Genomic DNA, 21,994 nt, shown 5'->3' with positions numbered 1-21,994 from the left:
CTCATACAAAACAATATCCACAGTGCTACAGACTGACATGATGCAATGCATAACAGCTCCAAAGCTAGACGCACCTCGAAGCGTCTTCAAAAGACTATGGCATCCATTAAAACAGATGGGCCTAAAAGCAAAGCAGAATGCACAGCAATTATTCTTGTCATTCCAGAGGGATACTTCTGCTTCCTGATTAACTGCTGGAGAGTCCAATAACAAATTTTAGAGGAAAAAATAGTATTTACTTAACGTAAGACTAATAGGCAGGTCTCAGATTCTTTTTTCCCCCCACTCACTGACCATGCAGAGAGACTAATATAAATATAAACAGTGCACGTCCAGATCAGAATTCAAGTACTCTGTTCTGCTGCACAAGTCTCTAAACTGAACATTGTGATCCAAGGCCATAGCTTAAAAGGTATCAATACTGCCAGAAAGACAAGGTTTATAAAAATACATCATGAATCTATCTGGTTGTTTGAGCTATGGAAAAGCACAGACATTACAATACCTTAAAGATTTAGGTCACAAATTCATTAGTGCAGTATTGACTACTAATATTTAATGTCTGGAATACACTTAGAAATAGAAAGATCATTTATCATGCTATGTTTCTAAGCAATAATCCCTTGGGAGCTTTCTGTAGCTGGTTTGCAGGAGAAACTACACAACTGTGCTAAATACCTTCTGTTCCGAAAGAATGTGCAAGACCCTTCTGTAAAGGTTCTCCATACGATAATCGCCACGTTGTGACTGCAGATAGAAAGTCTTTGTGTGACACAGGCTTTCTGGTTAAAGAACTGCATCAAGCCAGAAGTGTATGGAGCTTCCCTTTGGATTTGGTGAACCTTAAAATCAGTCCCTGCAAATGCCCTTGTGGAATTTCAGATGTCAGCAAACACATACCAAGTAGCTAATGTGGCCAGTGGGAGAAGAGCTTAAAATTAGCTGCCAGCATATTTTAGTACTGGAAACAAAGATTCTTCATATATTTAGTCTAGGAGGGACTTTCCTGGTCTGTCCTTATTTTTTTTAATATCTACACACACTGACATGCACAACAAGCGTAACTGGGGGGAAAAAAGATCCAGTGCTTTTAATGCTGCTAATGATTTTGTGGACCACGAAAATACTTAAATTAAGAAAATTAGTCAGGAATAAAAATAACTTCACACTGCCCCATTGCCTTTCCCTCTGATCTTTCACCAGTAGTCTTCTTCTGCTCCAACATTACTCCTGCTTTCAGATTCCCTGTGGCATACACAACCTGTACTGGCACAGCTGACTGAATTTGCAATAGTCTAGCAAAGTTTGTGCTTCATGGATAGTTAATTTGAAAATGACATTTAAGAAAGGTAATGTTGCTGTTTCTTTTTAACTAATTTGAGTTCCACCTGGAATTTACATTCCTCCAGATATACTCTACCTCTGTTGCACTGATGTATATAGCCTTATAAACCTTCCAGTCACACACAGAAAGAGACTTTATAGTATACCAGCACCCAGGTCTTTATAAGTGATACATGTGAATGTCAGAATGTGGGATGTTAAACTAATAGAAGTTCTATCAGAGAAGACAGAGAAAGAAAGGTATACGACAGCTCTCATGGAAGCGGAGATACTCTTCTTATCAGTAATACATGCACTCTTGGGCCTCTAATACAGCTTTTTATTTTCCGACAGCCCTGTGATTTGTTGCCGCTTCTTCTTAAGAGCGACCCTTTAACTCATGCATTTCCCTGCAGTGTGCAGCATGGCGCTAACTGCAGATTCCCCATGCGAAAGGCTACATGCGTAAATAACACTACAGTCAGCTGGACTAGGAGAAACAAGTTTCAGGAAGATTAGAGCTAGTAGAGGCTGCTTTCCTTTCTGACCTGTGCAGCAGCTAGTGCACTCTTGTGGTCTTCCAGTGTCACTACAAGCTGGTTGTGTTGGGACAGTAAGTTCTTATGCTGTTGCTACACAAAAAGAAGAATATTACATGTTTCACATAAAGTTCATTCTAAAGATAAATTAGGTAGCCTGGGGGATTTTGAACTAGGAAGATAATTCAATTTATTTCCAAAAGAAAATCCTGAGTTGGAATGACAACATTTATTTATTTAACATGGAATGCATATTAAACACGCAGAGAAAGCAAGCATGCCAGGAAAGAAAATTTGGAGGCCAGAATTCGTGTTACTAAAATAAAGGTAAAAGCTGGAGTAGATGTTGATGAACGTTTAAAAAAACAGAGCTAAAAAACATTCATTTCAGCAAACTTAGTTTGCCAAAACATAATACTTAATTTGCAAAGTCAAATTTCCAATTCCAATTTCTACACTAGACATTTCTCTTCCAATTCTTTTGTTGTTGTTTTTGTTTGGTTTTTTTCAAATGAGCATGTATCTAAAGTGCAGGTGGCAAAAGATAAGAAATCCAATTCAGCCATATTCCTCTCCTTTTTGCCATATAACAGAAACTACAAGTCTTAAGCATAGCCCACTTTTGGCTTGTTAAAACTTGTGAAAATTTTTCTTTTTTTCTAACAATCTTGATAGTTCTCCTCAAAGCAAAGCCTACCTTGACATCTTGTAGCTGTGTGTGAATGTCTTGGTGAGCTTTTCTCAACTGTCTGTTCTCCTCCCGTAAATTATACAGGGATTCTGTTTAAAAGAAATGACATACAGATTTTAAACCCAGTCAGACTTATACTACTAGTTTAAGACTATAACACAAGCTACACAAAATCCTACACATTTGCTATAATAAAAATTGATTAGAGTAATTGTGTGGTTTGTTTACATTACACCTCTCCCCAACCCTATAAAAAGCTTCACATTTTCAAGCAGAGAACCGTAAAATTTGGTTAAATTTTATATTAGTGTACCCAGTCTGCAACTGGAATTACACATCACTATTCACACTGAAGACTGCAGATGGGAAAATTGATTATGGTAATCTGAATCTTTAAAAGGCAGAGAGGAAGCCACCCTCCTCTCTTCCCCCACATTGCATCTGGTGCGATCTGGTGAGTGAGAATTTTATGTTGTAGGACTAAGCCATTCTTTTGGAAGAGGTGCCCAGATGGCCAGCATCCCTAAAAAGCTTTACATTCTGGGACCATGGAGAAGGGCTTCTCTTCCCACTTCTTGCATTATGTTGATGTGGAATATTGCAAGCAGACAGAGGCAAGCTCTTCCCACACTCCAAGCTGCTAGGCTGCAATCCATCTCAGTCCAAGAGCTAGCTGTATGACTTCATTGGTGTGGTGCCAAGGCAGAACTAATAAACACAGCCTCTCTCTGCAAAATACTGTGCAGACAAAACTTCAGACAGCTCCAAAACCAACTCATGTTAGTGACACATGGCAGAGTGGCTGAAGGCCCTTGATGGGAAGAGCTTCATCCTTTGTTCTACGTGATTGTGTAATTAGGACTGAAGGGCTCTGCAAACTGCAAAGAATCTCTTTAACAGGAAACTGAATGCTAAGAGTAAAAAATGAATACGTCATCATCCAAGTATACACGTGCAACATGTTTCAGAGAAGCTGATACATACGAGATAAGAAGGTCTAAAAATGTATGTAAAGTCACTTCATGATGAGTCACAATTAATCTCTGATAGAAGTGGCAAACATTCTTAGATTACCCTTTTTTCTAAATGAAAGGCAAAGAGGCAAATCTATTTTTCCAGGTTTATACAAGTCTTAGAACTAAAAATGAAAGACTCGATAAACCATCCTCTGACACTTGACAGGCTTTTAAGTGCTGTGTTTCTTACTATTTACTAGATAGATACAAAGCACACATGAATTCTGAAAGAAGACACAGAAAATCATCAAGAAAATGTAACTTTTCAGGAGAAATAAGATGCATAAGTGACCAGTTAGTGAGAACAGAGACGATGCCTTTCTGTTTCACATCACACAAAACACAATGACAAATACACATTCTAATATAGCGAGACAGAAGTTGCATATACCTTTCAGCTTAGAGATCTCCTGCTCTTTTTCCTGCTGCAGTTGTAAATATCGCTCCTTGTGATCATTGAATGTTCTGCTAAACTCTTCTCCTTGTTTTCTGTGATCTTCCTCAAGGTCAGCATGCTGTTTCTTTAGTTCTTCATGTTGACTCTGAAAATACGAGGTTGGACACTGGAACAGTTCTGTATCTGCATATCTGGCTAATATTGTCTTTAGCAATTTGTTAAGTAAGTTCAGATGAATAGGAAGCACTCATAACAAGAAGTTTATTATTCGAAGCATGCATATTGCAGCTCCTCTCAAACACAAAGTGATCTCTGTGATGAGTAGTCTCCTGTTCTAGGGCTACGTCACCTTAAGCTGCAGTTGTGTTGTCCCACTGGAAGTTGCTGAACATGTCTAAGAAATTCCTTACATGCCAAACTATGTAAAGTCTGATAAGTCAGCGTCCCATACAAGAAACTGCATTTGATAAGATTAAATTACCCACTAGAAAGCCTAAGAAAAACTGCAGTAAAGCAACTTCTTAAAACAGTACCATTAAAAGAAGGCACCATCGATGTCCTGACATTCTGGAGTAAATTACCAAAAGCCAGGGAGGCCATATGCCCCTGACATAGCGGTGTCCTGGGAAAATGGATATCTCTGTTACCTACCTTCAACATCTGGTGTTGTACGCTCAGCGCACTGTACCGGCTATTTGAGTCTTGCTGTAAAACAAAAACACTAGTGTCAGACAGAACAATACTGTCACTCCTCTAACCTCTGCACATGAAGTTATTTAGGAATCACAAGCCAAGGCACATAACTCCCCAGGAACAAATAAATCTCACCACTTGCTTTGGAACATAGCAAGCATATACACTTTGCACTTACTGCAGCAATGATGTATTTTAACTTGGGTTGCGCAGCTCACAAACTGCTCCCCAGTTTCAACACGAAGTAGCTATAAAATCCTAATTTACTTGCTTCATAAAGAGTTCTCTACAGGTCTCTGGTCCTTTGCCAGATACAGCTTTCCTTCTGGCACTTCGTATATAAAACAAAGTTCCTTGATGTTTTTATACTTTCTAGTTCAAAGACCATGTGTTAGAAAGTTGTCACTGCCTTTTTCCCTGTGGACTAAGCTACAAGAAGATTTCTTATGCTGTATTATTCCCCCTTCCCCTTAAAAAATGGTAACATTACCTTTGAACTACCATAATTTACACAGGAGGATATTTTCTAAATTAATTTTCTGGAAAGATATTAGGATCTCCCATTACAGCTCAAATAATTAGGAGTTGCAGAGCACTTATGCATGCAGAATAGAAATTAAATGAGTGCTCTTTCAATTAGTATTTTGTGAGACCTATTTGGAACATTTATAATTGTGAAGCATTCCCTTTTCTTGCAACTGAAATAGCATCAACTATTAAAAACTCGTACTATGAACGACGACTTACCCTTCCTTTATTTAGTGTTTCCTGTGCTTCTAGTTTATAAACAAGAAAATCTACAACATACAAGGGAAAATATTGATTAAAAAACCCAGGAAGATTAAAATCTGTACTTAACTTGCATACATAAATTCTCTTAAGAGCGAATACTTATGCAGTTACAATTGCCCAAAAGATCTTAAAAAAAAAAAAAACTACGAAGAATTTAACAAAATGCTCAAATTTTGACAAAATATTTTCATTAAAAACCTTCATGGTTTCATAAAATATTTTCATTAAAAAGTTTCATATCTTAGTGTGAGATCTAGGGGGCACAGGCTCAAGACTACAGATGGGTAATTAAATCTGTTACATGAATTCTCAGTAGAGGCCCAGTAGCATCATTTGAAGGGAAAAGGACACTTATAAATCATGTATTATTGTATTAGGATAAAAAAAAAAATGTACTTTAAGAAGTGTGAAAGTCTAGACTAAGCTTAGATAAAACAAAAAATCTCCCCTTTTGTTCCTTGATCCTCTTTTCAGGATTTGAAAACTCCAGATGACCTTTGCAGAGCAACAGGACAGCTCTACACTAGATGGCACCAGAAAGCTATCGAGCACCGCACGGTAAGAACCCGTTCTTACATGTTCTGCCTCTTTGCTAAAGTAGTTGTTTTAATTCAGCGGCTGAGTCCTCAGTTTTAGGCGGAATATAGGCTTTACTCTGAAAACTGCAGTGAATTTAGAACAAAAGACTGTGAGAAAATTCGAAGGACTGCATTCTGCTGAAGTTTCACAGAGGGCAGATGTGTAAGAAGCACACTGTGTGCCAATGTTTTCCCCTCACACACACCTAGAACTTAGTTTTAATCACAAAAAAAGTATGTAAGCACGTGTTTACCCTTAAGCATGTTCAAAAAGATTGACTCAGAGTCTAATTTCACATTGATGGAATGCAGGAAAAGATCCTGTGTTTTTGGTACAAGTTTTAAATCTTCAGCATGCTGGAACAGGATTTACTCATGCCCATACTCCACATAGTTGTTAGGTTTACGTACATTGATACGCACACATTCTCTGTGTAATATTACAGATCACTGCAACATGTCAACAGTACTGAAAAGATGTTTACTTTTTAAAAAAATATTAGATTAAAAAAATTAAAAATTAAATTAAAAAGATGGACTAAAAAGACCACCACAGATCTGCCCAGGTGGTCCTGTTAATTTGTTATACATTAAGTACTTCGTTGAGAATTGAACAAAATACATCTGAAGTTACTTTTTAAAATATTCAAGTTCTCTTAAATGTCAAAGTGAAAAGCATGTTTTTACCTTCTTTCGCTTTCTTATGTTCAAGTCTTTCCTTTTGTAATGACTTTTCTAATCTTGACCTGTGCTCATATACAACTGAAAAGAGAAATTTTGTACACAAGTCATTTTAAAAATAATGTAAACAAAAAAACACCACCCACCCCCAGCACACCCAGACAGCATTGGCACAGAATGTACCAGGAAAATACACGTGGAATGAGGTCACAGGATAAAGGACTGTTTGCATCATTTGAGAAAGTAACTTTTTTTTTTTTGGCATGCTATATTGATCCTGAATTTTGGATTACTTCCATTGCATAAACACAGAATGTGATATCCGTGTGATTTGTTTATGGGGACAGTCAGCTATGGTGGATCTAAACGGAAGCTACCTAATCCTCTTTCCTTCTCAGGTCTGCTGCATTTTCCTGTGCTTGCTTTCTCTCATTTCCTTGTCAAAGCAGGAGACCAGACAACTTGACTGCCAGAGCAAATCCTTGCAGTAAACAAATTGTCACAAGGAGGGAAGAAAGATACACAAGAGCAAGACAGCGTGGAAAGGTGCAGCGGTACACGAGCCAGGCTGCTTAGCCCATTCCTAAATCCTTCCAAAAACTTCAACAACTCTGTTTTCTGTGACCTCCTTTTTTTGTAAGGCCCAGATCCTTTGTTGTAGGCCCACAGACTGCCCAACTGAAGGCTTAGGTAGAACATCCTCTGTTTCTTAGTAAGCACATGCCGACAGCAGGGTATACATATGCTAAAGCACCCTGTACTTGCATGGAGTAGCTACATAATCGGAGGGAGATCTCGGGTTTTTTTTGAGGTTTCCTCCCACCAAGTAAGGGGGTAAAACTGGAAGAAGAAAAGAAATCATCTGAATGTCTAGGACAGCTATAAAGCTAAACTGGATGCTTCTCTGTAAGGCTAGAGCATCAGAGGCTGCTCGTCAGGAAATCATTTCAGTTTGACAGTAAACTTCAATCTTCACTGATTTTAAGATCTATTAATGCATTTTTTTTAATTGAGTCAAAATATCCACACGCTAGTCTAGAGATGAGTGAAGAAATGGTCTGTGTACAGCACTTCAGCCAAAAACCAACAAGCTGCGGTTTTGGGGGCACCCCTCATAGCACAACCTGCAACACCCTCACCAGACCAGGTAACAGGAGCCATGTGGTGTGTCGCTGTCCCCTCCAGCAGGGTCGCTGACCACAAAAAAATGCATATGGTTTTTCAGAAAGATGCTCTGACAACTTTTCCAAACTCTACAAGCCCTCTCAGCTAACGCTGCTACCAGAAGAGGTGGTTCTGCTGCTTGTTCTCCTACCGTGCTTCCCTCTCATGGCTCCTGGAGATGGGACAAGAGGACCTAGCAGTTGGGGACAGGGTGTGTAACAATTTCTTCTGGTGGCAGTGTCAGCTTGTATAGTTTTTAAAAGAGCAGCAGTAACAACTGGCACTGACCTGGAATGCTGGGTGGCACAGCATGGGACAGACTGCTCCAGGCTTGATCACAGAAAGCAGAAGACAACCTTATTTCTCAATTTTTTTATGGTATGACAACCACTCTTGGTCACATCAATGGTCCAACAGACAACCATACCTTCTCTTGGACCCGACAAGAGCAGATACCCAATGCAGAACACACACCATGAGTTTACAGTATTTCCTTGGCATTGACTCCCAATTTCTGACTCTCAATGACTACAAAAGCAACCATACCAAAATGGACTTTACTTTTGGGAATTTGTCCAATTGTTTGTTGTATCCACGTGTATTTAGGACATCCAATATCCTCTGGCAGAGAGTCCTACCACTTAGCTGCCAGTAAAGCAGCATTTCATTCAGCTTGTGTTTTGAACACCTTTCTTGGGGGGTCTCTCACAAGCAATGGGGCACATCAGTCCCTATTTAGCCCTTCCTCACCGTCCACTAGACTGAAGGATCATTACCTGAAATAGCCTATCAAGTCTCCAGCAAAGATATTAAAACTCCTGCAGATGTACAATTACATTTGCTCAAGCTCAGTTTAACACAAGTACCTTTCACTGTCCAAATTATAATTTGCACTCTTTGAAAGAGTTATTAATTTGTATTAATGGAATGTATGATTTTTTTCTTCAAAACTAGGAAACTCATTTCTTGAGAAGTAAACCATTGGTGAACATGAGCCTTCAACAGGAAGATTTGTAACTTGGCAGCCACAGAAAACTCCCCTCGCACCTTAAAACATGTTCATAATTCCACTAAGGTGCATTCTGCAGGCTCTTTAGCTCCTGGCTTATCTACATGTGTTTACGTTTCAGCTTAGAAACTGGATTGCTAATCAATCCTTGTCAGCTATCTCTACTTTGCTATTTACCTTCTAAAGTCAAGGGCATCAGTCAAGATGAACTAATGTATCAACATCCTCTGCAACAAAACAAGCATGTAATGAATATTCACAAAGTCACCAGCCAGTACGCTTTCAGAGAAGGGAAATAAAAAAAAAAAAGGCAGCACTACAGTAATGGTTTTATCTAGGCACCAAAGATTGTGAATGCCGAATTACATTGCAAAAGGAACAGCGGTTGTAGCATAGCAACTCAGGAGAGAAATGAAAATCCATAATGGCTTTCCCCTCCCATGCAATCAGGGGTGGAAAGAGGCTTTTTGGCAAACAGACTAAACCACAAATGGATTCAGAGGTAACATTTTCCATTTTACTTCTCTGTCTGCAAGCGTACCTTCCTCAGCTCCTCCTAGTGCTTTAACAAGTGCATGTGGGAAAACCCTGCACAACAAACCCATAAAAAGGGCAGGAAGAAAGGAGAAAGAAAATGCAATGGTTTGGGTTTTAGGGACTGCAGTGGTCTGTACCTTTCACAGCTAATTGTGCCTCTGCTGAGCTTTGGCTTTCCTGTCTTCACCCTGCACTTTCAAGCAATGTCTCTACACACCCACCCGAAGTAGTGCATCCTCACTGCTCCCTTCTGCGTGCTAACCTTTGAAATACTGGAACAAAGATGGCAATGTCTTAGAACAGCCTTTCAGATGGCCAAAAAGGGCTAAGAAAAACTTCCTCCTACCCCTCTCTCCTTCTAGTTCATTTGCCAGTTGGTTCAGTAATGTTTTTCTCTGATAATGTGCAACATAATGAAATTTGGTTAAGAATAATTATTAAGAAAGCATAGCTTCCATATTTTCTTACTTGCTCTTTTGGGGAGTAGGCTGCAGGTCAGATTTTTGTAGGTAGATATAGGAGTTTTATCTCCCATAAATGTAATCAGTCTCCCATCAGTCAGGAACTTCCTAGGCAAGAGTCCAAATTACAAGGCTCCTGTTAACTAGAGCAAGGATTTATCTTTCTTCACTACCAGCCTGGACATAAAATGTCTGAGCAAGAAGCTCAAAGAAATAAATACACTGAAAGACATGTTTTCTATTATAGGTTTCCCAGCCAGGTGGGCAGAACCTATATAACGAATCTGGCAAATTCCTATTGGTGTGATGCACCGACAGGGCACTTCAAAAACAATTTTTTCCAAGGGTAAGTTCTTAATTTTGTACTGATCTTCGCACAAATAATTGAACTTTGTTTCTATTTCATATTTAATAGAATGGTACAAAAAGGGGGGAAAATATTGTCATCTAATGGCTAACATGCACTATTCCAAAGCTGGACTAACTGCAGGTATCAGTTTAATTCTTTAAGTTACCTATACAAGGTAACCTACATGAACCAACAAAGAACAACGTAAACTCAGAGAGACGTGATCCAGCCTCAAAGAGCAGAGCCTGGAAACAGAACTGGTAACATCCAGCTAGTTAAAACACCTTTTGCCTTCAGCATTTCTTGAATTGGTCCCAATTAAATCAAGTCCTTGATTCAAGATTTTTCTCATATAGAAAAGAAAGAGAAGAGGGAGAGCGTGATGCTCTGTAGGTTCTCAGAAAATTGCACCACTCTGACCATTGCTGAACGTCAACTGCAACACAGGAGTGAAGTAATCCGATGAAAGCAAGCTTATTTAACAGCCATGTCTTTTTGTCTTATCTTTGCTTTGCACCTCTAAGCAGTAAAACTATTATTAAGCAAAATAAGCAATTATTGTAAAATTAAAAGAAAGTATATCCCATTTTATGTTATCAGCAGTTTTGCAACTGTGTTACTTTGGTATTTTGGTCCATCAAGCATGATTCCCCAGCTCTCACTATCTTATATACTGGCAAATTAAGATTACACTGGGATTTAAATATACACTATGCAAGAAATTTTATTAATTCCAACATTATTATTGATTCTTATGCAATTCTGCAATCCTTCGCTAAGCTTACAGTAAAACCGGGCGTTTAAACCCATCAGATTTCAGTAGCCTTGGCAACATTCAATGCTATTTTCCCTCAGACTGTGGCAGAGTTGAACTGAACCAGCAGTGAGTGGTAAGCCACACTGGCACTTTTCTAGTAATGTTGGGAAGGTCTGTAGAACATAGACTTGTTATAAAAATACAGTTAATTTCCAATTCTTGTCACTGCAAATAGAACTATTTAAAATGGGAACCCATGCAAACAGCTTTTCTGCTGAGACTAAAGCATTTCTATGAGCCAGGGAAGAATCCCTTCAATGTGGGATGTTGAATAGATTTTCTAGTCCAATGACAATAATTAAAATTTTGATCTCAGAAGATATTTCTTGACTCATCTGATGCTAATGTTTCATGCTGGTAGAACACGTTATTAAAACAGCAAGACCTGCTTCCCAGGCTTCCAGCTCTGTACTTGATTAAGTGAATCTAGCTTCAAAGAAGGAGATCCACTATTTCACTACTGATAATCTTATCAGAAACAATTATCAAACTGTGGGTAGCTCCTGGACAAGCATTAGGATTCCCCAGCACAGTACAACCAACCCATACTGGTTACAGCATACATTCCATCTATTTTCAAGGATTCTCAATGGAGAGTTTAGCAATCCCAGGGACATTGCAAACATCTAAGAATCAATGGAAGTTTTCCCACAATAAAGACTAGGAAAACTGTGTTTAAAGTATAGCAAGAAAACATTACAGAAACCATATATTCACAATATATTGAACAAAATACATTGAAGCTATTTCATACTTTATGCCCTTGAAGTTTTCTGGTTTGAATTTATACAAAAAGGACAGAAATAGAAGCCAAGATAATGCAAAACTGATTGTTTCTGAAAACCAACCATTTTTCTGGCCTAATTATGGAACACTTTTACATAAAGGCAGGGATGGACTGCTCTCGTTTTGCTCACTGAAAACCACAACTAGCACTGCATGCAGTATGACAGTTACATTTCCTTTAAAACAAACTCCTACAATTTCCAATTTACTCACATGAAGAACAAGCAAGTAACAGCGTTGTCAAATTACAGCCAGTCACTGCAAAAGAGCAAACTAAACTATGGATTGGTAGTTGTGCTTAAAAATAACTACTGCTTTGACTTAATTCTCAGTCATTTATGTTGCTCAGAGTATTAATAATTTTAAGAGAGAAGTTTGTATTTAATATCTTGATCTTCATATTCAGGGGTTTTGTAGTTTCTGTCATAGACCTTCCACAGATTTCAACTGCACAAGGAGAAAGCATAACATCTACTGCTCTCAAAGATCCTGCACCAAAAGGAACCTATGAATTAAAATAAACCTGTTCCTCTACTTTAGTCAGTACTCCAATACGAAACTACAACTGGAGAAAGGGACTTGAGCAATTACAGAGATTTGGGTTTGACCAGCTTGAGTGCAGGCAGCTAGTTGTACTCCAGAGCGATGTCCCATGGCACCGCACTCCCCATGCAGAGCAGTTCTACAGGAATGAGATGCACCACTGCTCCCAGAACATCTCCACGTAGAGCTGGAGACCGGTCAAGTGCCTGCAAGTAGGTCAAAGTTTAGCCGTAAACCAGATAGTATCTACCCAAAGATAACAGAGGACTGACTATGTGCATTTTTATATAACGTTTTCAAACTTGGAACAGCAGAATTTTTTCTGGGTGAGTTGGAATGTATCTGAAAAACCAGAGAATAGTTTGGGAATTACCTGTATCCTGCTAGCTGAGGTGACACTGAGTGTTGGGAATCCACTAAAGCTCACAGCTGACTTCTTAACTGAAGCTGTGAGACTCCTGCTTTTGGCTCTACAAACTCCAACTCAGTCCCTGGTGTCCTGCCCAGGACAAGAATTGTCACTGATGCTCTCTACGAAATGTGCCTCCTATCAAGAAGTTTCCCCCCACACTAATATGGCAGATCTTGGTGACAGATTAGACAAGGTGTAAGAACTAATAATGAGAGAACTTCAACAAGCTCTGGAATGTGTGGAGAGTTCAGATAAGCATATAAGAAAATTCACATGCTTATCAAACCTTCAGCTTTACATCCTCAGAAAGAAAAGAGGAAATCTGAAGCACAACAGGGAGAAGTGCTGCAGATCTTAAACGTTTTGCTTTGACTGCAGTTCTGGAAATGAGGGAATACTGGGGGAATCTGGCACACTAATGCAGTTCACCCCAGAAACACATGCTTATATTTTTGTAAAAAATAGTTGTGGCCTCTATTCAATTATAACGATGACATGAAAATTAATTTCTAAACTGGAGTAAACATTTACATTTAATCAAACCCTCTTACTCCACCCTGCCTCATGTACTCCCTTTTCTGAGAAGTCAATAACACCTCTAGGAAACACGAGATTTAAAAACAAATTGCAAGATATGTTGGGATATAGGGAAGTACTTATCATGTTGAAGCAGTAAACTGTAATAGCTGCTGCTAAAAATAAAAGTTTGAGAAGTAGTATTAAATGCGATTAAATATTTAATCCCTAACAGGCTTCAGACATGACTTTTATTAGGAAACCAACCACGTTTTCCATCCCAGAAAATATTTCCTGTGCACTCCACAAAAGATTTCTTCCAACCTTTGGTGCCACCCATGGTTATGACATGCTGGGTCAGATTAGCATCTCACCTTGCATATGCTGTGTTCTATACACCTATCTATGCTTAAAGATTTTTTTTTAAATGATAAATGCAAATAGTCCAAACAAAACCTGTGCTGTGATTTTAGACTTAAATTCTTAAGGTTAGCAGATTTACTTCTAAAAAAAATTCCAATCCCTTTTCTTTTTATGATTTTATTCTCTCCATTATTCTGCCATTTTGGTCATGACACACCAGATCATTCTGAAGAAACCACAAGCACTCAGAAGACCTGCAGAGACAACAGTTTCCTTCTCACATCATCTCTGAATGTCTGGGTCTGTTCAACTCTCAGCTCCAGGAAACAAGGGCCTGTTCTTTCTCTCAAAAATTGTTTTCGACTTTTTTTCAATTTTATGCAGAAGTCTAGTGATTGTCTCTACCTGGTGTTAGGATCTATATAAATATATATATATTCAGAAACTAGGGCACAACTGACATTGAAGAAAAACAACATAATCTATATACACACACACGTTGTTTTAACGGTCTCTCCTAACTGAAATACATTTGCAATTTTTTCATAATAAATATGGCAAAAACTGATGTAATAGCTTCAGTTATCACCTTACAAAACAGCTAAACCGCTTCCTTAAATTAGTTCTCGAGAGCTCTAACACAGGGGACTTAGAGTCAGATCCAGTTGCATGTTTTGAAAAACTGCGTACAGAAATCAATAGTTTGAATTAGTGGTTCTTTTTTTTTTTTTTTTGGCAACAGAAGATCACTGTCAAACCTGAGAATACCCATCTGAGTATGACAGATTAGCTGAAAATGGCATTGTTCAGCGTGGCAACACGGATAGCAATTGACTGCTTACTACGCCCTCCAGGAGCACAAGCAGGCCATACTTCTCTCAACATCTCTGTAATTAAGCCCTGGAAATGACTGCCAAACTTGGGGATCTTAGTCACCTCGGGAAAATAAGATACTAGGCTAATTTCAGATACCTTGGGGGCGGGGAAAAATGGAGAGAGAGAGAGAGAGAGATGAAGTAATTGCAGTTTCTTCTACTTCTTAGTTAATGATACATAGTAGAAAATCTCAGGAAGTTTGGTTTATACTAAATCACCAGAAAAAGATCAGAATTGCATCCAGCTCAGAAGACTCTTCTTTAAATGAGAAACAGCATCCAGACAGGTTGAATTCCTTAAGCACTTACCTCAGGCTCCAACATTCATGCCCCTGAATCCTAAAAATCCCAAGAAAAATCACCCAACAAAAGATTCTGTCTTATTTGCTCTGTATAGTTAATTTTTTTCAGTAATTATTTAGCTTTCATCACCATTAAACCTCAGAACAGCACCTGCCTTTCAGCAGCACAGATTGAATTACTTTTTCTGTGCAAGGATCCTATTCCAAAGTGAGCAAAGTGAACTGTATTAGCCACAAATTGCTGGCAATATCCTCACCACTATATAAGAGATGCTATAATACATACTCAAATCTCAGTGGGTGGAAGCCTCACTCATAAGGCCACCCCACCCAGACACACAGGCTGACAAGCCTTTATCCTCCCCCAATGAGACAATGTGTTTGGAATGTCATATTTAAGACTTAAGAATTCAATCAACTTTGCTCACGTCGGAAGTAAGGAAGTAATTCCACTCTGTTGTTTGGTTCTGCTTTGGTTTTAACAGTAAAGCAACAATCTTAACTGAACTACTCCAGAAGCACCTAACTCTCAGATATTAACTTTGAAGTTTTGTCAGTACAAAGTTACAACCACCCAAAGACTCTTCCCACATTGTGTGCTTAGCACAGCCAGATATTACTGAAACTGCACTGTTGACTACAGGATTGCTGGCTCAGATTGCAGCTACAATTGTCAGATCACGACCGTGACTGTTTCATCCTGTGCTTCGCTACTGCTCTCCCTCCAACAAAGCTGATGATGTTTTAGGCGAAGCAGAAGCTTCTGTCAAACCTTTGCTTGCTTGCTTGCTAGGAATATGTGACAGAAGATGACTGTCGAAGAAGTCAGAGCGTAAACTTGCCAAAGCATCCATTCATCTTGCATCTCTCCTTTCTCAGCTCTGATGTGTTCATAAACCCAGACAGATCACTCACTCACAAGCTTTAAAAGGCTTAAATCACAATCGGTAACAAATAGTTTCAGGATATTGGCTCTATTTTGCATCAGACTGTTAGCTACCAGGCCCAATATTAAACCTGGGAGTGAACAATAAAGCCCAGGGAACAAAACCACCCTGTTACCTCATACTGCTTAGCATTCCTTCAGACTACACGCTCCGAGAGCTTCAGCCCAGATTCCAACTTGAGTGCGGATGTAACATTGCAGCACTGGTGGAAATTAATCCTGGAAGTATTATGTCCACAAGGAAAGTGATTTAAGGGCATTCAGGTGTGGATTACAGGAATGAGAAAAACAAACAAACAAACAAAAAAAACCCTGGGCATTTGCTCTATTTATCTTTCCAGTCAAAGAATTCAGCTGCTGAGACTCTGACTCGCTATGGATGTAGAAGCAATAAAGCAGCTGGGTTAACTCAGCTGAACAAAGCTCTAGCACCTTTTCTGTACTCAGATTATGAAGAAATCTTGGTAATTCCACATAACCCAAAATTTTCAGGTTGAGCTGCAAAACAGACATATCTATCTAAACATACATTTAACACATTCATATATGTACATACAAATGCATATATGAATATACATTTACAACATACAAATCTTCCATGCTAAGATTTTGCACAAATAATTTCAAAAGTTTAATGTGTTTCAAATATTTAGAACATTAAATACCCAGTGGAAAATGAGAAGGAAAGTACAAAAGACAGATTTTTACATGAGATTACAAGCCAAGGCATACAATTTCAGGAAGCCAGGTAGAGGAATCTGGGATGCTGTATTTGCCATTTTGGGCAGTATTCTATTTGGTACTGAAGTACAACTGCATGCCAATAGCACATGCAGAATTAACCTCGACTATTACAGAGCTACCACAGATCTTTCAGATCTCAGATAGCAACAAAACACAATCAAAAGATGCACTGTAGTCTTACATGCAATCTGAAACTAACAGGAATCACAGGAATTCAGGCTGCTGTTTTTATGGGGAACAACCAAACCATAAAGGAGCTGCATAGATGTAGCTCTACTTGTATGATGCAGGTGAAAAAGAAGCCATTGAAAACACTGTTAGTTCTTCCTAGCTCTGCCAACTTCAGGCACAGGTTTAAATACAGTACTAGAAAAGAGGGGCGAGACAGTGAAGTACATCTACATCTCTATGCGCTTCTCTAAGAACAGCTTTGGCGTTATTTAGTTCGCACGGAGACAGATATAATAAATATTAATCACTAATGTTACATGGAACTATGACCTAGTATTGTGACGCATTATGCAAGTCTCTGTACATGGAGCTGCTATAGATCTGATCAACTTCTAGCAGGTCACCGCCAAGGAGGGGCCTCAGTTTGGAGCAAAGGGCACAACAGGCCCTGAGGAATTCTGCATTTGCTTTTCATCTCGTGCTTTCTAGCGCTGAATCAAATAGCTTTGAGGAAGTCCAAACCTTGTCTACAGTAGGGGAAACTCTGAATTCTCAAGTTCAGAGTCCCTGCTGGGTTGGCTCCCAAGATTACAGTACGTATGGTCTCAGTCTGCTGAGACTGCCTGAAGCCAGATGCGTTAAGACCCTAAGAGAAAGAGCAGGAAAATTAAGGTAGTAAAAGGCACTAAATGTAGACTGTTATTAGGATTAGGGATTAAAACAGATTAAACAGATTAAAATAGTACCCAAGGAGTTACTTAATACCTAGAGGATAAGCAGACAGAAGCTGTAAGGGCTAAAAAGACATTTCTAGATACATTCAATCTTGAAGCAGTCAAAGATACGATCTGATTCATCTACAGCTGTCCATGTGCATCTGTTCTAGCAACTGAAGCCTGTTGCTATATAGCCAAAAGCTTAAGACTTAGTTTGACATGTCTTTGTAGGAAGCAAACAGTGTCAAGTTTTTGTTTTATCATTTTAAGAAACGCTAAATAAGATTATCTTCATGTTTCAAATATATAATGCTCAGAGAATGAGATTTGAAAATAATCAGCTTACTGGGAAGATCAGCTCCTCTATGAAAGACCTTACAGATAACAATGACTTTAGGTTTTTTAGCAGCCAATAAATTTTGTGTCATCTCTAAATTTTGCCTCCAGTATTCCCAATTTGGGTCACAAAAGCAGCCCTACTTTCCAGAACTTCGTTAAAGAGATTTTTTTATCTCTTGCCAAAGGTTGACATTCTCTTGTGAGATGGCCTGGAAGTTTAGGTTTCAAATTAAAAAAAAAAAAAAAATTTACAACATGAGCTGTCTAAAGGGGGGGTAAACTTAAGATCCTAGCGTCTCCAAACCAGTTACTCTTAACTGTGCTCCCCAAGCCTGCCATCCTTCCAGTCTCACCCTGGTCTTATTTCAAGAGGCACAAATATTTCTCAGCTGAGTACCAGCAAACACCAGGAAAAGCGGAACTCCCTACAACAGTCATACGCAGCCCTCTTCAGATCAGGTGCATGGGCCAAACAATTTTGAGACCTCTTCCTGCACCATTTTTCACTGATCTGTACACTCTGCCCTGATAGATGAGAATGCTATTTTCCCATGCGTACAGAAGACTTCGCCTGCTTCACGTGCTGCATCTGAGCAAAACAAGGCATGAAAAAGATAAAAATCTAAGACAACTGGCTTTTCAAACAAAGAGAGAAAGCACTGCTCATTCAGGCATGAAGAACTGGCAAGTACCAAAACCAAGGTTCTTATTACCTACATAGATGAAAAACCTAAAAAGCTGTGCAGACAGAAAAATAGTAGAGGGGACAGTAGAAGTGCAGGGAGGCTACACTGTGAGCTACATCTGAGGATCCTTCTTAAGATTTTGGGTAGACCAAAGGCATTCAGGTCCAAAACTGTGCCCTTATACATAAACTTAGGAGTTGCCTATGACCCTTAATCATTTCACAAACTGACTCAGGTTTCACCCAGAAGCCTTAACAGTGTTCCTCTGTCTACAATCAGGAAAGAAACTGTCTTTATAGGCCCCAGCAGTCACAACCAAATCCAACCAAAATTCAGAAAACAGGCGATACTTCACTGTCATCCAAGCTTTTCAATTCAGTTGGCTTTCCAGGAGCACAGCCAGCCCGGCACAATACAGCCTCAGGATCCTCAAAAGGACAACTTTAAGAAGTTGCCTTTTTTTTTTTTTTTTTTTTTTTTTTAAAACAATAAAACCCTACTGATGAAATATTTGTTCAGTAAGTAGCAGTCCAAGGTTCAGTTCTCTCCTCAGCTTGTAATGAGCTTTAAAGTCTTATTTAATCACCCAGAAGAGAGCTGTAAACACTAAGAAATCAAACACTTGATACAGAACCCTCTTTTTTTTTCTCCTGGCAATGCTATGTCACCGACCTTGCCCTTTAGCTGGTTCCTGTTTAAAAGAATTCAGAGTGCTCCCATCCTACTTCAGGCCCTAAAGTTATCTCTAGACCAGCACCTGTAGAGAAACTGATTACGCTGCGTGGAAAAGATAAATTGCACTGCTTGAGTAGCGATACATTTTGTTGTTCTCATCAAAGAATAAACTCAAAGAATAATCTCTTGTGTTGTTAAGGACAGCAGAGAGATGTAGCCTAGATATTCTCAGAGGATTTTTGTTTGGCAACAGAAACATTATTGATTTAAAATCCAAGCCATTTAAAATGAAAAGTTCAAAGTGCAGTCAGATACTGCACCTGCAAACACAGGATTTTCTGTCAGCATTTTACATTGTTTCAAAGTCTCTGTTTAAAGAAAATTCCTTCCTGTTGTTCCATATCAGAGTTAAATGGGGAAGGCTCAGAAATGTTACAGTATCGTACATCACCAATCAGCACACTGTTCGTGTATCCCCAGGTGAGTTGGGCATAGGCACAGGTTCTGAATTCTCTATGTTCTCCTGACTAATAAACCACTACTGCAAAAATCCAAGTGATTATACAGGGCAGGCCATCCCAAAAACTGTCATTAAATGTACATGAAAAGTCAGGAAGAAAAGTTTATTTCTAGCTCACTAGGCCCAAATCCTCTCAAGTCCTTAGGCATATCGCTTCCACTCTCTTTAGTGGGAGATAAGGTATCTAATTCTTGCTGCTGTGCTTACTATGTCCCTGGGCTCTCAGCCTCACCCTCCGTTGCGTATGTTAGCTATTGCCATAATATGGGAAAATTTTTAAGAACCAATTTTGTTGTTACATTACATTTTTTGTTGTATTCTGTGACTTACTTGTTAGTAATTATTTTTTTTAAACACGGTTTACTGCCACCATACTAGGCATAGATAAGATCTCCTGCTTAATTGGCTTGATACACTGGCATGAGTCCCAGAACCATGCGAATTTATCGCATTGATGATCAGATGTATTAATGTTTTCAGATTCTGATCCATAGTTTACATTTCTCATTGATACACTGAAACATGCAAGAGAATACTTATATAAAATGCAGCACTGTCACTGCATTTATCAACTACTAGTTGCCTGCTGCTTCCGTGAACTTGCTTGGATAGATGATGGCTACTCAAAATAATGTAAGACATGCAAAGTTTAAACTAACAGTCCAGACCCAATATATGATCAAGAAAATCTCTCCTCTGTATTAGCATAAAGTTTGTTGCATGCTCCTCTTTGGTATAGCCAGAGCAACAGAAAAAGCTAACTTGTTGAATTTTAGCTTGAGAACAAGATGTTCCTATGTCCTCTTCAAATACTGTTGGCAAATATACAGACTAGCAAAAGTAGCCCTTTAGCCATCTGCCACATACCTGTCTCCCAGCCAAACATTTACACCTTTTTCTGTCAAATTTTTCCATGGCATTACCTGGAAATGGCCTGAATGTGAAATGCTAAGTAATGATGGTCTCAGACCACAGTAAAAATATTCAAGTAACAAATCACTATAAGAATCTAACAGCATAAGCCCAATTCTGCGCTCTCTGCATAAAAACTGTATGCTTCTAGGCACGCTTTTATGTATGCTTCCACAGTGAAAAGTATGGTTGAAGACCAACCCAAAGTTAAGTAGTGTTACAGCTGCTAGAGCAGACCACTCTTGTTTTATACAGTTTTGAGAAATAAAACTCTGAAGAGTATATGCTGACCTGATAACCTGACACTTGACAATTACAGAGGTGCTGTGGTCTTGCACGTCCCAGAACACTGATGCTTCACATATGTATCTGCTACTTTGCATCTGATTTCTGGACACGCAGATGTCAGACATCGGCATCTTTTCATCTTCAAGTACAGGATGCCCACATTTGGTGCATCCGTAAACCAAGATACACAAGGATCTGTATTTATATGGCACCTTTAAGCCAAGAAATTCAAAGTTATTCCAAAAGTAATAGGATAGCCTTATCCAAATACCTCATTTGAATTTTACTTTCAAATTACTCTTTAAAAAAATCCTTTATTAGAATATCCCTCTCCTTCCTGCAGCTATTCAAGGTTTATGCTGCCCAGGAACTGCAGCCTTGCATTTCTGCAGCTGAATGTTCTCTCAGCAGCATAAAATTAATACTGCTAAGACAACGCAGAAGCACACAAAAAGTCCCAGAAGTGAACGTGGTCTGTACTGTTAGACAAGCAGCAAGCACTATTCCTGCCTTTTCTGCTTATACCAGGAATTTCAAAGTGATATGCAGTCCTTTGGGAATATGGGTCACCCTATAAAAGGTGTGGAAGTGAGGGGGAATTCGAGCTCTCTCGGTGTCCACGACAAACACTCACACTGACTTTAGCGGGGCTGGAGCCCTGCCCACTGTTAGACACCAAAACCTCACAGGGCGGCAAGAGAGAAAGAGAAGTGCTTAAGGAGCAAAACTCTGCGAGCGGTTGGGCCAGCTGGAGCCCAGACTTGCCCAGAGGAGGAGGAGGGTTTGCTGCAAGCGTCAGGAAAGGGCGGCAGAGGCTCCCGCCGAGGTAAGTACCTTGTAACTGAGCCGAGAGGGACTCTTGGTGCTGCTGGTACTTGAGCGCCGTGGCCTCAGCCTTCCTCAGCTGGCCCTGCAGCTCGTAGTAGAGCATCGCCCCGTAGAGGAACCCGAACACCACAGTCAAGAGCAGGAGGGTCTGGAAAATCCGCTTCTGTTTTCGGGAGCACATCCCGTTGCCCATGTCCCCGGCGGGGTTCCCGAGGGTCCCCTCCCCTCACGGCTTAGCAGCTCGAGGCGGCGAAAGATCAGACGGCGACATCGGAGGCTCCGGGCCCGCGTCGGGAGGAGGAGGAGAAAGGGACGGAGCGAGGGA

General features: G+C 39.5%; 1 protein-coding gene across 1 annotated transcript in view; it reads right to left on the bottom strand.

The window, feature by feature from the left end:
* GOLIM4 (golgi integral membrane protein 4) overlaps positions 1-21,862 on the bottom strand; it is a 32,306-nt gene extending 10,444 nt beyond the window's left edge. The window contains exons 1-7 of the mRNA XM_010080878.1: positions 21,676-21,862; positions 6,717-6,791; positions 5,407-5,456; positions 4,618-4,671; positions 3,961-4,111; positions 2,560-2,642; positions 1,872-1,955 (exon numbers count right to left, since the gene is read on the bottom strand). Of these exons, the coding sequence (XP_010079180.1) occupies positions 1,872-1,955; positions 2,560-2,642; positions 3,961-4,111; positions 4,618-4,671; positions 5,407-5,456; positions 6,717-6,791; positions 21,676-21,862 (684 nt within the window). The remainder of the gene's footprint in view (positions 1-1,871; positions 1,956-2,559; positions 2,643-3,960; positions 4,112-4,617; positions 4,672-5,406; positions 5,457-6,716; positions 6,792-21,675) is intronic.
* Between the last annotated feature and the right edge of the window lie 132 nt (positions 21,863-21,994).

This window comes from Pterocles gutturalis, unplaced genomic scaffold (assembly GCF_000699245.1).
Source record: "Pterocles gutturalis isolate BGI_N339 unplaced genomic scaffold, ASM69924v1 scaffold45884, whole genome shotgun sequence".
NCBI classification, from domain to species: Eukaryota; Metazoa; Chordata; class Aves; order Pterocliformes; family Pteroclidae; genus Pterocles; species Pterocles gutturalis.
This window is presented reverse-complemented; position numbering and strand designations above follow the sequence as displayed.